Here is a 14,065-nt window from a genome sequence, read left to right as displayed (position 1 = left end):
CACATTTGTATCCACTTCTCCTAACTACAATACACATTTGTATCCACTTTTCCTAACTACAATACACATTTGTATCCACTTTTCCTAACTACAATACACATTTGTATCCACTTTTCCTAACTACAATACACATTTGTATCCACTTTTCCTAACTACAATACACATTTGTATCCACTTCTCCTAACTACAATACACATTTGTATCCACTTTTCCTAACTACAATACACATTTGTATCCACTTCTCCTAACTACAATACACATTTGTATCCACTTTTCCTAACTACAATACACATTTGTATCCACTTCTCCTAACTACAATACACATTTGTATCCACTTTTCCTAACTACAATACACATTTGTATCCACTTTTCCTAACTACAATACACATTTGTATCCACTTTTCCTAACTACAATACACATTTGTATCCACTTCTCCTAAACCCCTAATCAGAATGTTATAAAACCTTTTCAGAGTCATCATCATATATAAGTTAATATATATATGCCATTATGCCCTCCTTGATTTGTTCTTGATCCAAATTATGTTTGGTGTTTCCCCTTGCATTTCATGGACTTCATGTCATTACTTAATCTAGGGGTACCCATTTCGTATGTGCTCTTGCTAAACCCTTTTTAAGAAATTGTTGAAACTTTCTCAGAATCATAACTATATAATGTAATGCATGGTCAGCACCTCATATTTTGTTTATTGATCCACATTACTTTTGGGGTTTCTCTTAGAAAATTATTAACTTTGCCATTCCTGTAGGTGGGAGCGGGGTATCATTTTACCTATAGTTTGCAACATATTTGTATACCTGAAATATCAGTGTATATTGTCAGGATGGTATTAATCAATTATTAAAGTATTTATTAACTTTAAATAGAATCATCTATTTACGCCATGAAACAAAGTATAATAAAAACAACTGTTCACCCGTTAAAATAAAGCGGACAAATGCCTTGGGGGTATACTTTAGTGAACTTTTTTGTTATCTCTGTCACCAACAGGGAAAGCTGGTCCAGTAACCTCTCTACTACATCCATCATTCCCTTATTCATTTATTCTTCTGTCTGTCTGTCCGAAAGACCTTGTGTAGAAAACTTTCTTCAAAGTTTTTCTTGGCTTTTTTTAAATGGAATGATTTCATATTTGGTCTGCAGCTTGGTAGCTTGGCAGCCACTTCCTTTTAGCTGATAGTTTGAAATTTAACAACACTCATTGTAGAAGGAAAATTTTTTTTCAAACTGTTTTTTGCTTCTATGGAAGGTAATCTTTATGCTTCAGTATACATGTTACCTCAATCAATTGCACACAGCAATACAGGTTTGTGCTTTATTCAATACTCAATTTTACACTTTTAGATTAATGAAAATAAGTTCAGTTTTGACTGAAAATAAAACGTAGGAGTAAAACTCAAATATTGTTTAATATCTTGAAAATTTTAATAGATATAGAAAATCATGCTGCAGTAAAAAAATTTAGATGTTAAGATCTACCTACTGTCCATTTTGACAAAAAAAAAGTAGATGGAAAAATTACGCAGGAAAATAAGTATACAGATCTTTATATTATATAATGCATATATGATTTCAGCTCTTCATTGTGCTGCCTCTCGGGGACATTCTGAATGTGTTGATAAATTAAAGAAACTTGGTGCTGAAGTTAATGTGGCTGATACTAATGGATGTACAGCTTTGTTTTATGCCATAACTCTTGGAAATAAGGACTGTACCAGACTTTTATTGAAGTATGGTGCAGATCCAAATCACAAAGACACTCGAGGGAGGACGTAAGTAAAAAAAAATATATATATTTCAGTTGGATGACGATTTTGAGACAACATAACAGAAGAATTTTGTTTAGGCATTTTTATGCCCCACCTATGATAGTAGAGGGGCATTATGTTTTTTCGGTCTGTGAGTCCGTTCGTCTGTCCGTCTGTGTGTTCATTCGCCCGTCTGTCCCGCTTCAGGTTAAAGTTTTTGGTCAATTTAGTTTTTGATGAAGTTGAAGTCCAATCAACTTGAAACTTAGTACACATGTTCCCTGTGATATGATCTTTCTAATTTTAATGCCAAATTAGAGTTTTGACCCCAATTTCATGGTCCGCTGAACATAGAAAATGATAGTGCGAGTGGGGCATCCGTGTACTATGGACACATTCTTGTTTTTTTCTTTTCTTGGGAAAGCTTTAAAATAGAAATGAAAGACAAAGAAGGTTTGCAGAATAAGTCAGTAGCTTTATTACGATTTAAGGAAAAAATGGTAGTTTTCATGTATTTGGTCCACACAGTAAATCAAATAACAAAGTCAAGTATGCGTATCAAATCAGTTCTTTGATTATGTTGAATACATAAATTATAAATCATAAATAAGAGTGAGACTAAATTCCGCTAATCATAAAAATAATATACAGTGCATTAATTACTTCTCAGTCATAATAAAAGATAAAGAAACATGTTTTCTTATAAAGTACAAAGTTTGCACAAAAGATTAAATCAATATATTTCATTTACGGAACATTTTTACAATTCTTGTTAAAGAAATGAATGCTAAAGTCGGATCAAATATATGCTTACCAATTATGCTCTCTTATAAAAATCATCTTGTGTGTCCAAATACAATCCAAATAATAAACTGCCGTAGACAAATTGAAATAACATCATCATAATAAAACTTAACGTCATAAAGATGGGCGGCAAAGACGGCAAATATATTTAGCACCGTAAATGTCAATAATTGTAAAGAAAAATAAAGCTTTTACAAAAAGCTTGCCTATAAATTAAATAGTGGCAGTCAAGTGACAATGTATACACTATTAGTGTTTTAATAAATGTATCTTCTACCAAATATTCAAGAATAAAAATGTGAATAGATATAATTCTTACACCATGTTCGCATGTTTTGCTTTTTTTAGGCCTACACATTGTGCTGCAATAAAGGGTTGCCTGGAAACAGTTAAAATGTTAGATAAAAGTAAAGCGGACCTCTGGCATGCTAGTTTCCGTGGTGATTGTCCTATCCATGAAGCTGCACAGGGAGGACATTGTGGTAAGAACTAACAATTTGGTGATACATCTTTAATGTTGTGGTGTTAGAACTCCACACTTCCTTTATTACCAAGTTTGCAGGCATACTCAGAAATAGCTTTCAGTAGGAAAATTATACTTTCCAAAGAAAGTTTACATGTAGAACCTTTGAAATATTTTCCTTAAAGTTTTTATTTTACAACCATTTACTGTCGCCTTTTTTTAATGACAGAAAAAGTGATAAATGTCATGTTGTTTTTTCTACACAGTACAGAAATGCTTATAATTTAAAAATCTTGAAAATCTTGTTTGTACCAGGGCAACAAAACAAAAGAAAAGATTTGACTCAAATTCTCATATTTGATTTAAAACACACTAAAACGTATATCCAAATTACAAAAAGTCTAAAATAAATAATTAACAATGCATGGACTTGATAATATATATCAGCATTTTGTGTGAATTTATGTTTAGACGTCATCTAATTAACCATTGAGATGACCTCAAAAGACTGCTGACCGTCTTGTAACCTGATATAAACATAAATATAGATCTAAATAAATAGCGACCACGTGTAATTAGATTTTCTACGTCTGTTTAATTTCATATTGTAGGTTAAAAAGTATGTTTATCATCGTTTTTACCTGTATAAGAATGATTTTTCTGTGGATCAAATCAGTCAACCAAGTGGTTCATCCTTGTTCCACTTTCAATGTTGACATTCTTTTCCCTTTAATAGCTGTATATATGCGTAACCCATCTCCAGCTAAAAGGTTAAATTGATGGTCACATGATTACAGATTCAATGAGGTCAAATTATTCACTTGCAAGTGAATAATTCATCAGCGATGTTTCTTAGCTTAATTTGGCAAAATTGAACCAAACTTACTACTTAACCCAAATTACTATTTCACTATTTCATTTTCATTATTGATTGAACAAAAAAATAATATTTCATTTTTTATCATATCTCGTAGCAAATGCCCCTTTAAGAAAAAATTTGTTAATCAAATCGAAATAATTAATAAAAGTTATTAAATCAAAGGAAAAAATGCACATTACTGAATTTACTTTTATCTTTAAATTCAAAGACTGTTAGATTTGATACATTATTTATTCTGAAGAATGCTTCTTTTTGTGAGCAGCAAATGAAAACTAAATAAAACTTACTCCAAACACATATGCATCTGCACAAAGAATCAGATACAATTTTCTATTAGAATGCCTAATGAATACTAGAAAACATTTAGAGATCACTATTTTTTTTAAATGATAATGGAGCAAAAAGCTTATATTGCATAAATTCTGTTGAGAATAAAACATTACAATGTTAACAATTTTGTTAATTTGTGATCAAAGGGAGATAATTGCAAAAAATAATTACATTTTTATATTAGATGTAAGACAAATCAAAATGAATTTAGAAGGATTGCCAAAATGTACTTATTATGCTTTGATGCAAGATAATGTCAAATACTTTTGACAATCTGATTGAATATAACATGTCTTAGATGAATAATATTTAGTTTATTTTATTGGAAGAATCATCTTTCTTTTTGTATTAAAGTAATCTTGTTATTTTTGCAGATGTGGTGAAGTATTTGTTAAAATGGAAGAACTCACCAGATGCTGTAAATATAGCTAATGATGCTGGGCGTACCTGTCTACATATTGCTGCCATAGTCAATAACCTGCAATTATGTAAACTACTGCTGGACAGTGAGGCTGATAAAAATGCTCTTATGAAAAATAAGGTAACACACTAATAATAGTCAGTAACAATTACAACCTTTGTAATGTCAATTTTATATTTAGTTTGTATTAGAATGTAAGCAACAGCCTCATTATACCATACACAATGAAGTTGTGGAGATTATCTCGGTTTTTAGCAATCCTTCTGTGATCACTTTGTTGTCAGCTGGATAGCATCATAATATTTTGTTAAATCCTCTTCAAATTTGTATGAAAGTTTCCACCCATGAAACCAGAGATGAATTCAGTCAGAAAGATCTGAAATTGGGAACCTTTTTTTAAGGTTAGGGACTTGCAAATTTATCCAATATTAATTCCTGTTGCTGGAATAGTGCCTTTATTTTTGTCTAGCCTTGACAATGTTGCAGGGGCAAGACGTAGGTGCAGCAGCATCAACAAGTTTGTGATAAGGCCAATTTAAGAGGAATCACTTATTGTAAGTCAATATAATTTGGTATGCAGCTGGATAGCCCTGCCCCCTCAGTCATGATTTATTGATTGTGAAAATTTTGCTAATTTTGAATGTTAAAGTTTGAGATTAGATGAACAACTTATTGTTAGTCAATGATATTTGGTATGCAGTTGTATTAGCATTGCCAAATCTCATATTCATGGAGATTATTTGACCCCACCCTTGTCTATTGACTTAGAAAATTTTTCATAGTTTACATGTTAAAGTTTGTGATAAGGTCAGTTTAATGGGAAACCCTTATGCTATGCTGCGATAGAGATTATATGGATCTGCTACTTCAGTCCTAGTTCATTGACTGAATTTTTTGCATAGTTTACAGGTTAAAGTATTATCATTTTAATTTCAGTATTTGCATTTCACTATCAAAATTATAATCCTATTCAAATTTAGTTTCCACTTTGCAAATCATAGATGATTTTGATTATTAGAACATCTGAAATGGGGACCAATATTAATTTTGGGTTGGTTTTTTTTGTGGGTGGGGAGGTAGACTTGCAAAATATGAAAGAAATGATTTCTTCCAATATAGATATAGACTTTAGTTTCAGATGATTACTTATTTTTGTCATGAATGAACAAACACTATCTCTAAATTGCTGAAGCAGAAGTATCTTTAACACACTAATATAAAAATAAAGATAAGGAGATGTGGTATGATTGCTGATGAGAGGACTATCCACCTGAGTTCAAATGCAAGGACATAAGTAATTAGTTACCGTAAGGCCTTCAACAATGAAAAAAAAACACAAAACATAGTCAGCTATAAATGCCCTACATGAAAAATTTGAAACAATTCAATTGAGAAAACTAAATGGCCTAATTTATAAAAAACAATTTACTCAAAACAAATATGACAGACATGAACCAACGACAACCACTGAGCTACAGGCTCCTGACTTGGGACAGGCACAAAAAGAATGTGGCAGGGTTGAACATTGTTGTGAGCGCTCAACCCTTTCTCTAACTTTGGTCAGTGGTGTAACAGCACAACATAAGAATAAGCTATATACCCATCTGTATCAGTTACATAACTAAAATACACAGCTGGCTGTCCAGTCAAAATGCCAGCAATTTACAGAAGCAAAAAATTGTATAGTACCTTTTCAACTTTTAGCTGCTGTAAATTGTTCAAAAATAAATTTGAATGATAAACTTTAATGATTGTAGAACATATATGGATGGAAAGCTGAAATTGTGACAGGGAAAATAAACTAATATAATTCATACCATATTTACTACTAGTCAATGGGTTGTTCAAACTTCTAAAATACATGTTTAATTTGCACATCTGTGCAACTACATTTCTTTTTCAATAATTTGAAGAATTATGCATGTTGTCATGTTTTAGAAATTGAAATAGCACTATATAAATTTGGTGTGTCTGAAGTTCTTTTTTTTTATTTGCCTTCATCGGGAACCCCCAATCCAAAAAAATAATAGACAAGGATCTACTTTATATTTCACACTTAACAGCAGACAAATATGTTGATAGAAAATTCAAATCTTCTTTGTTCTGAAATTGATAGTAACATAAAAATCAACCAATGAATAAAAAACGTATTTAGTTCCAAGGTTATATCTGAACTTTAAAGACAAATAAACTGGAAAATATTTTCTTATAAATCAATTGATAGAAAACAAATGTCCTATACCTGGCTGAGTACAAGCTCTTTCCTCAGGAAAGTGACTTAACAGGGATTAAAATAAAATTGAGAATGGAAATGGGGAATATGTCAAAGAGACAACAACCCGACCAAAGAGCAGACAACAGCCGAAGGCCACCAATGGGTCTTCAATGCAGCTAGAAAATCCCGCACCCGGAGGTGGTCCTCAGCTGGCCCCTAAATAAAATTGTGTGCTAGTTCAGTGAAAATGGACGTCACACTAAACTCCAAAACATATAAATGAACTAAAATTAAAAAAACATACAAGACTAACAAAGGCCAGAGGCTCCTGACTTGGGACAGGCGCAAAAATGCGGCGGGGTTAAACATGTTTTGTGAGATCTCAACCCTCACATTAAAAGTTTATATGTTGCTCTACATTGTTTCCAGTTCTTTTTAAAGTTTTTTTTTCTATATAAACAGACCAACAAGGATGGGGAGACAGAGGTTTGTATGCATGGTCATAATGTTGTAATATTTTGTATTAAACAGAATTTGATTTTGTTGATATTGATTTTTATCTGCTTTTAATCTTTAACTTCACTTTCTTTTTCTTGTTTTGTTGTTTAACATTACTGTAGATGTACAAAGCTAGTTTATTTTTTGTCTTTTCTGCATCAAAAGTCTCGAAAGGGGAGAGACATAGTGATCCTAGATTCCAGTGTTGTCTTATATTTGTCAAAACTACAAAGTATTTTATAAAACTAGGTCAGAAGGGTTTTTCATGAATAAAAGAAACCATCTGAGTCATGATTATGAAAATATATTTTTTTTAATTTTTAGCTCACATGGTCCAAAGGTAAAACAGTAAATGGGCAATGTCACAGATTTTGTTTAAATTTTGCATACAACTTTGGCTAGTTGAACCATAACTGAAAATCAAAAAAATAATGCTTTTATCTCTTTTATTTTCTGAAATTACTGATTGAATTCTTTTTAATTGGTGAACCTTTGAATAGAAAGCACATAAAATCGAAGAAAAACGTTCTTAAATTTGTCTTAAAAATCATCAAATCTCCAACTTCAAATCCATAGATTTCTCTTGAAAATTGCATGTTGTTGATACATAAATTTCCATTTTAATGATATGATTTATGATATGGTCACCAATTTTCTATAAAAATGTTCACCTATTTTGAAAGAATTCAATCAGTAATATTTCAGAAAATAAAATATATAAATGCATTATTTTTTCAATTTTCAGTTTTGAGCCAAAGTTATAGGCAAAATCTTACAAACATCTGAGACCTAGACCATTTACTGTTCCTTGACCTTAAGTGACGATTTTTTGTGTTTTTTGTCTATTATCTCGAAAACTACTATAGACAGGTAGAAACTGTAAACAGCAAAAATGATAAGAAATACAAGATCTTCAAAAATACCAGTACAACTGAAACAATTGGATGACTCATTAAGAAGTATTAGCCTTAAATGCTGATTTTTTACTAATTTTTGTGCCCGTCGTATACATTTTCAAATATCTTCTCTGAAACTACTGAACCGATTTCAACAAAATTTGAGGTGAATGGTCCTTAGAGTATCTTGTATTAAGTTTGGGTTATATTCCAGTCGCATTGTTAAAAACTAAAATTTTCAAACTGTGGCAACATTAACATTTAGGGAGTTTTTTTCCAAAAAATGTTAATGTTGCCCTGATCAGACTGAAAAAAATAGCAGCAAAAGAAAACATGGGTTCTGATTTGTAAAATTTTTTTTATAAGAAAAATATGGCCTCCAGAGTCTTGATTCTGATGGAATCCCATTGAAGGCATTTTGTTTTAACTATTTGAACATTTGAATAAATGTTATCTGTGTTTGTATGATTGAATGATATGCTTCAACTTCATAGTTATATTGGTCCAATGTGTAATGAAGCTATGATATACAAGTCATTTGGACAATACAGGCAGCATGAAAACTTAAGTTGTTTTTTATAAGAGTTTTCATTTTGTCATTCTTTCCAAAATTGTACACAAAGAAGATAATAGAAAAAAGGAAATAAAAATAATCTTTAAAATGTCTATGTTTGCAAACTATATTTACCATAATGTATTACTAGAGTTGCCTCCCTTTGAGTATGAAAGGCATGTTTGAGTACTATTTGTAGGTAGGTGAAATGTTACAATAATTTCTTAGGATGATGTGGATATTCTCCTTATAATAGGAGTTTATGAGATATTCATTCATAATGGCAAACAGACTGCTTATAACGTCTTTACACGAAATCTGTTGGAAGTGTACTGATTGTTACTTTAGTTTATGGTTTATTTTGTTATTAGTTTAAATTTGGCTATGGAATAGTTTTCAGAACATTTAGGTACTCATAGGATGGTACTTTGTGGCCTTTGTTTTTCTATTTATTAATTGTTCTTTTGCTTAGTACCAATCTGATGAGTCAAGCACTTTTTAACTTATTTTTAGAGTTTTTGTTGTGCTATTACACAGGGTTTTCATTACACCACTGCCCCAGGTTAGCGGAGGGTTGAGGATTTACAAAAGTGTTTAACCTCCTCACATTTTTTATGAGCATGTCCCAAGTCTGGAACCTGTAATCCAGTTGTTGTCATTGGTTGCTGTCTGCTGTAATTGTTTTTTTGTTCATTGTTTTTTGCATAAATCAGGCTGTTGAATTTCTCTTATTTTTTTTTTAGATTGTTCACATTTTGTGAACCTTGGGTGTTTTGTGGCTTACATAAGTGTAGGTTTTGCTCTGTTACCTGTTGTAAACTTTGAAACAACTTCTTCTTTCTTGACTTTCTTGAAATAGACATGGTAACAATCATTCTTATGGTACCTTGTTCAAAACTTTACCCAAATGTTCATACCAACCAAACAACATAGGTGTCAAAATTTAGGAATAAAATGAACCAAAACTAGATGTGTTGTTATGACACTTATGTCCCTGCCATCAGCCTAATGTTCAATGTTCTTTTCTGGGAATTCCAATGTAAGATGGTGAATATCAGAGACAATTTTTCTACACTGTGTTCATGGATGTATAGTATAGCTTATATGGAGAAACTGAGAAATATATTATGTAATTGTTGAATCGGTAAATGAGAACAACAAATGTTAATTACCAGATATAAAATTCAAACTTAAATTCTGTGAACATGTGGTGAACCAGAAAAAAAGGAAATTCAGTCCTTGTTTTTGTGATAAATGTCATCAACGTCTTTTGTATAAATGTATAATGATGTAAAATTAACAGTTAAGCTGTCTGGAAAGACAAAAGGAACAATAAAAGGTCCTTATTTAGTAACTTATGGTCTAAAACAGTGACAAATCATTTTCACCATCATACTTTGGGAAAACAGTTATTTTCTGCCTTTAAACTGGTTGTTATGTCCTTAATTTTTTATTATTTGCACCGAAAATACTGTTTGTGCTGTCAATTGAATACATTGGAAAATTTCATTTGATGGGAGATAATCAGTATCTTAAGACCATTATAATCATATATTGTGTTACAAATTTAACAGCATGCTATTATTTATTCCAAAGTTGAAATGTTACCAACAAAAATCCTCACAAATAATATTTGAGCTCTAGTACCTACATGTCAGTCAATAATCTATTGATTTGTTTTATAAAACCTCTATTCCATATGTCAATAGACAAATTATCTTTGTAGAAGTATTCTAAGGACATAAGAAAATAGCTTTTATGGGCCATACACTTCATTTAAACACCTGAATACATTCATATTGTATTTTGATTCTTCTGTCATTATAAAATTGGCATTGACTTATTTGAATGATGTTGATACAAGATTATGATTGACTGATAATTTTTTTGAAAAAAAGAACATTGAAACATTTTGAATCAATTGTCAAGATTTTATCTACTTCTAAAATATAGAAGTTTAATTGCTAATTAATCCCCGTTGATGTTTTAGCTTCTGTGTTCTGAATGTCCTTGTTTAACTTAAAGTTTTAACAACTGGTGCTATTACAAACCATGGTTATATGTCTAAAATAAAATTATTGTTGTACCCTTGTCTGCACATGTCTGTTCATCCATTCATCTGTTCCAAATAGGGTACATGGTTGGTCCGACTAACTCTAACAGTTTTCAAGCATTATAACTTTTATATTGTGCAGAACTTTTGTAAATAGATAAAAACGATAACAGGAATACCAAAATATTACACAGTAGACAACAGACCACACTAACAACTAACTCCTACGATAGATATACCAATAAAGATAAACAACAACAAACAATTCATGGTCCAGATAGCCTCACTTAGTACAGTTACAAAATTTGGTGGGGGTAAACCATTTTCACTTGTATATATTATCAGGATTTTGATTTCTTTAAATTTTTAACACAAGACAGGATGTTGGACTTAATCATTTTTTGTTGAAATTACATATGCAGGGTACATGATTTGTCTAGCTCACGTTAACTGTTTTCAAGCTGAGCAATTATCTTCTGAAGAATGCTTGTAAACATAGCTGAGGACCACCTCCGGGTGCGGGATTTTCTCGCTGCGTAGAAGACCAATTGGTGGCCTTCGGCTGTTGTGTGCTCTTTGGTTGGGTTGTTGTCTCTTTGACATATTCCCCATTTCCATTCTCAATTTTATATACCATTACCAAAAATATTAGACAGTACAACATACCACACCAATCACTAACAACTCCTCCTGGAAAATAGACATACAAACACTGGTTTAGATATGGGGAACCCTTTTTCCAGGAAGGGGAATAGTTGAAATATCCCATATCAATTGTTGTCTCCTGGATAGCACCTTCATTGTTTATAAGATCCTATTCAAATTTGTATGAAGGTTTCCAATCATGAAGTCCTTGGATGAGTTTAATATTTAAAAAAAATCTGAAATGGGGACCATTTGTCGGGAGGGGACTTGTAAATATATCCCATATTACCGATGTAATTCTTGATGCATTATACGCACCGTCATCTTTTATTAGATCCTCTACAAATTTGTGTGAAATGTTCCACTCATCAAAACCTTGAATGATTATGATAATCAGAAAAATTTGAAATGGGCTACCATTTTTTTCGTAAACAGAACTTGTAAATATATCCCATAATTATTCTTGTTGCCGTGATAAAGCTTTCATTTTTTTATCAGATTCTCTTAAAATGTGCATTCGAGTTATATGAATCAAGACCTCAATGACTTCAATAATCAGAAAAATCTGAAATTTGGGACAGTTTCTTGGAGAGGTGGCCTGTTCATATCCCATATTAATTATGTATAACCAGTGCTATTTAAAAAAATTTGGGGAAAGTATGGCTCTTGGAAATATATATTATGGACAAATTGCCTTTTAAATACCTTCACAAGTACAATTCTTCATTGATTTTGATAAAATTGATATGCAAGATCATATGAGTTTGAAAATAGATGCATATTAACAAATTTTGATTGAAGTTTTTAATAGACCTTGAATAGCGGGAAATTCAAATAATTTGGAAACTTGTTTTGTTAGTGATCTCAGGCTGACAATAGATGGTCATTATGAACCTTGTTTTTCATGGCAGATTTTCTGTAGTTATGTCATATGATTGGGATTTCTAGCTTGATTAATTCAGTTTGAAACTACTTCTATGTGTAGTAATTAAACAACATTTTTATTGGATAACAGATAACATTATTGATTTACCTCATTGTCGGAAGTCATAGTTGTTTACATGCTCATTCTGTGTTGTCTGGTGGATACTTGTCTCATTGGGAATCATACCACATCTCTTTAATGTTATATTGAGAGTTGCCTACAACAAATGACACTGCCATTTACGTTTAAAGGTGTATATTGATATGATATAGGAGGGGGAATTTGTTCTCATTTTAGTTTTAAGTTATAATGCAAAGTATGGCAGAGATTAAAGCAACATGTACATTTGATAAATTAAATAAAGTTTTTTGTTTTCTGTTTGGAGCAGATTGGAAATTTTGGTATCCAAGAACATGTGTTATTTAATGAAGATATTAAAATGTGATATGGTTGACTTTATTCATTTGTCTGTTTAGATAAAATGAATTTTATATTAACTTAAATAAATCAATTACATTATCATTTTTCATGTTCAATGCTACTTCCAATTTTATATTTAATATTGTTATATTGAAAGCAGGTGAAAAGGTTGATTATAGTATAACATATCCATTTAACAAGGAACATATAATTAATTCATCTATAGATTTAACAAAAGTACCATTGATATCTTCAATTACATTTGTTGAAATTTTACCTCTTCAACCCCGACTTTAGAAAATAATATATATACTTTGAAAGGTGATAGGGCAAACATTTAAGATCGTTTTCTCAGTGACCAAATTTTCATATTCCAATACATAGTAGTAATTGTTTACAAATAAATTAAGATGTTATTAAAATATTCTCTATATCCAATTTCATCGACAATAGATTTGAAAACAGTGATCCAATGTTCTTAAAGGGATGTTTGTTCTGACCATTTAAAAGTACGACCTGTTATATACCCCATACCTAGATTATCTAAGACATTTCGGTAGACAAACACGTCTTTGTCCCGCATAAAAAATACTCTGTAATTGGTGTCTTTATTGTGACGACCATATCTCAAATTATTTTCGGCAGTAGATTTTGGCATTGATTTGAAAACACTTGGAAGGTATGTGTATCTATGAAGATAATTTGATTTACACAAGACAAAAAGATCTATTAATTTTGATATATTTTGATGTAATGATAAAAGTAACCAGCAGGTTAAAAAAAAAATATTAATTAATGTTAATTTCAATAATTAGAGGTGCGCATTCTGTGCTTAGCAAGATTAAATAATATATTCATATATATAAACATGGTATCTGGAATAGTTCATTTTTTCTAGAAATTCAACATATACTTTTCATTGCATTGTTATTTTAAAAATATAAAGCTAGATGTTGAAATAAGTAATAAATAGCCTAGTTGCAGTTTGGTAATTAATTGAATTAATTGTGAACAATGGTGATGTTTATCAGTTGAATGTTGCATGAAATTGATGATAATTTGATAATCTATATAATTTGTAAATAAGTATTGGAAATATTTTTGCTTTTTTCTGTCAATCATAAGGTCTCTTTACCTCTTCTTCACAAAAAAAGACTGATGCAGATAATTGGATATCTATCTTCTCATGCAT

General features: G+C 30.9%; 1 protein-coding gene across 13 annotated transcripts in view; it reads left to right on the top strand.

The window, feature by feature from the left end:
- LOC127739432 (ankyrin repeat domain-containing protein 11-like) overlaps positions 1 to 14,065 on the top strand; it is a 70,778-nt gene that overhangs the window by 33,795 nt on the left and 22,918 nt on the right. For 12 of the 13 annotated variants that reach the window (XM_052251182.1, XM_052251184.1, XM_052251185.1 and 9 more), the window contains 4 exons: positions 1,599 to 1,794; positions 2,923 to 3,056; positions 4,622 to 4,788; positions 7,346 to 7,369. In XM_052251182.1, coding sequence (XP_052107142.1) covers positions 1,599 to 1,794; positions 2,923 to 3,056; positions 4,622 to 4,788; positions 7,346 to 7,369 — 521 coding nt within the window. The remainder of the gene's footprint in view (positions 1 to 1,598; positions 1,795 to 2,922; positions 3,057 to 4,621; positions 4,789 to 7,345; positions 7,370 to 14,065) is intronic. The other variant, XM_052251183.1, reaches the window with a different exon arrangement.

The sequence above is a fragment of the Mytilus californianus genome, unplaced genomic scaffold (genome assembly GCF_021869535.1).
Source record: "Mytilus californianus isolate M0D057914Y unplaced genomic scaffold, xbMytCali1.0.p SCAF_4, whole genome shotgun sequence".
In the NCBI taxonomy this organism is placed as follows: Eukaryota; Metazoa; Mollusca; class Bivalvia; order Mytilida; family Mytilidae; genus Mytilus; species Mytilus californianus.
The sequence above is the reverse complement of the archived record's forward strand: the minus strand, read 5'-3'. Positions and strand labels throughout refer to the sequence as shown.